This window comes from Perkinsus marinus (assembly GCF_000006405.1).
Source record: "Perkinsus marinus ATCC 50983 genomic scaffold scf_1104296940602, whole genome shotgun sequence".
Classification (NCBI taxonomy): Eukaryota; Perkinsozoa; order Perkinsida; family Perkinsidae; genus Perkinsus; species Perkinsus marinus.
In genome coordinates this window covers 1-2,816 of record NW_003212810.1, presented here as the reverse complement: position 1 = coordinate 2,816, position 2,816 = coordinate 1, and the positions used below count along the sequence as shown (strand labels likewise).

At 51.5% G+C, this 2,816-nt stretch overlaps 1 protein-coding gene across 1 annotated transcript; it reads right to left on the bottom strand.

The window, feature by feature from the left end:
• Positions 1–2,112: 2,112 nt before the first annotated feature.
• On the bottom strand, positions 2,113–2,315 carry Pmar_PMAR018868 (hypothetical protein; the record flags this gene model as incomplete). Its single annotated transcript, XM_002782024.1, has 1 exon — positions 2,113–2,315. A coding segment is annotated over one exon (203 nt), but the record flags the coding sequence as incomplete, so codon positions are not given.
• Between the last annotated feature and the right edge of the window lie 501 nt (positions 2,316–2,816).

Sequence of the window (2,816 nt, the reverse complement as noted above, 5' to 3'; positions counted from 1 at the left end):
TTGGGCTGCAGCAGAGGCGGAGGCGTGGGCGAGGTCAACAAGATCCTCGAGGTGGATTGAGAGGGCCTTGACGTACTCGTTATACCCAAATGGGTCGAAGGAGAACTGATCAAGGGCCTGCAACGATGGCAAAAAGACAGACTTCGGTTCACGACCGAACATTAATGTGAACGGGGCGAACCTAGTCGCTGAGTGAACAGAACTGTTGTAGTGCCACAATAAAGAAGGAAGGTACATAGGCCATTGGTGAGAGTCGGTCACATGAGTCCGGAGGAGGCCAATCAATGATCGGTTAAAGCGCTCAACCAAGCCGTCACCCGAGGGGTGATACGGTGTGGTATGGCTTTTCTCAACTCCTAAACGCTCAAGGACAATCCTAAGGGCATTCGACTCAAACGCATGGCCTTGGTCACTATGCACACGACCAGGGGGCCCGAAGATGCTAAAAAGATCTAACAGGGCTCTAACCACTTCTGTGGTATCCTCGGACTTCACCGGTATGGCAGTAGCCCACCGTGTGAAATAATCTTGGACAACCAATAGTGAACGAATATTAACGGCATTGGGGGGCACCTTCAAGTGGTCGATAGCAATTAAGTCCCAGGGTTTGCCGATAGGCATAACTCCTAAGGGGGCTCGAGGTACCGTTGCCTTGACCTGGGTACATCTAGGGCATGTCTTCTCGTGGTTGAGGAGGTCTGTGCCCATCCCGGGCCAATAGGCATGCAACTTGAGCTTGTCGAGGGTCTTGCGTACGGCGAAGTGACCGTCTTCCTTGTGGTACGTTCGAAGCCGTTCGCTGACTTCGTGCAATCCCGCGCCATTGCTCACAAGCTACTGCCGCCATACTCCCCTTTCTCGAATGGGATCGTCGAGCGGGCGGTCGCCGCAGTAAAGTTTGTGGCTCGCCAAGTTGCCTCCAAGAGGAGTTGGCCTACTCAGCTCGGTAGAGCTATATCCCGCTTGAATAACAAACCTCTCTCTGGTATTGCTCTCTCACCCCATGAGATCTTCTTCGCGAGGCGTCGTCGTTTCTCGGTGGAGAATGCAGTAATTCCTGCGGACGAAGGAGCAGTTCATCCGGCTGGCTCGGAAGAAGCGACCTCTAGGGAAGAGGTTCGAGACGAGATAGATCGTATTGTCAACGAAGCTAGGGCGGCCGAAGCCGAGCTGCGGTCGCAACATCTAGGGAGGAGGCCTCGCGGCCCACCTCCTGTTGGTTCGGAGGTGTTGATTTTTTCCCCCAATCCTCTAGGTGGAGGAAGTTATGGTCAAGAGATATATAGAGTGTGTGGTGTGATCGGGGCGGTTACCCTTCGTTTGGTGAAGGCGTCAATCAAGCCCGAAGATGTGACGGATGATAAGATCAAGGAGGTTCACTATTGTAATGTGCGCCCGTATTACCGAGCATCCGGGGGGCATGTCAGAGCACCCTCTGGATAGGCGCCTTTAGACAGCGTATGCGTGCAGGGGATGCTCGTCGCACGCGCGCACATGCTATTGATCATCGACGCCTTTAATATTCTCGATCTCGCTTTTGGCAGAACAGCCTAAGTTTTACGACGATCAGTTTGGTTTAAGAGGTTCAACTTTATATAAGAGATCATAAGGCACTTAGATTTTCATTCTTTGAGACCTTAATGGCGCAGAGTTCAGTCCAGTCTGGCAGAACCCTAACAGAATGTTGTGCCTGTTACTGGGCAACACAACTAGTAGCCAGACTTCAGTGGATAGCGTAGTCGAACTTCACAACAAGGGCAGACCTTCGTGGAAGGGCAGCCGAGTGAGAAGGATCAAAAGGGGGTTGTAACTCTACTTATCCTTAGTTCATGATCACACAGTGCGCATACGTGCATAGCGCGATCGATGGCGAGCGAATATAAGTGATCAGACGATAACGATTACAAGGGCGAGCGCGTAGGGCGCGATCCCTACACTCCCCCCCTCTTAGTCTGGATCACGCTAAGAGGATAAGAGATAAGTATATCAGTCAATAGTCAGAGCAGATAAAAGGGCAATAATAAAAAGGGACTCAACCGATCCATCAAGTCTATCATCTCCATCCGCGAACCAAACCAACCAACTAACCAACCGGCCGACCGACCATTTCACCGTAAGGGCTTATACTCTCGAGCTAGTTCTAGTGGGTTACGATTACCTTCGTAGAGGCGTAGGTTCCGAGCATGGGCAACACGAAAGGAGCTGCCAAGGGCATTGTCGTAGCATGCTTGAGTAGGGTACTGGTCAAACCATTCGTCGTCCTCATTCTCGAAGGGCTTAATCAGGGAGCGATCGAAACTCCATCCCAAGGGCATAGGGAATGTTACATTCCGAATGTACCGTCACATTGAGTAACAGTGCCACGACTCAGCATCATCGTGTACCTCGATAGAACAGCTTCAGCCGCAGTAATAGATGAAGGCCTTCTAAGGACACCAACACCTTGATCAGGGGACCCGATAACATGACTAGTAAAAGCGGCGAGGGTCAGTATTTGGGGCCAAGTCGAAGTCGTCAATCCAACCGAGGTCTTTGAGAGCACCGGTAGCATCACGCACCTTGTGGGGTTAAGAGACATGCATGTCGACATCGGCGTGGGGAATAATACTAACCAATGGACAAGGGCGAGGCTCGAACACGCGGTAAGGGTCGTGGTGACGGTGGAACTCAAAGGAGTCGGCACTTCCGTCTAATGTAAGAAAAAGGGCTTCGACAGGGAATCCAAAGTAGTCAAAGGCTGGACGAGGACCGTGTAAATATTCTTGTAAGGACTCATCGTCTTCTGGTTGATCGGGACATAGGAGTTGTCGGTGTCA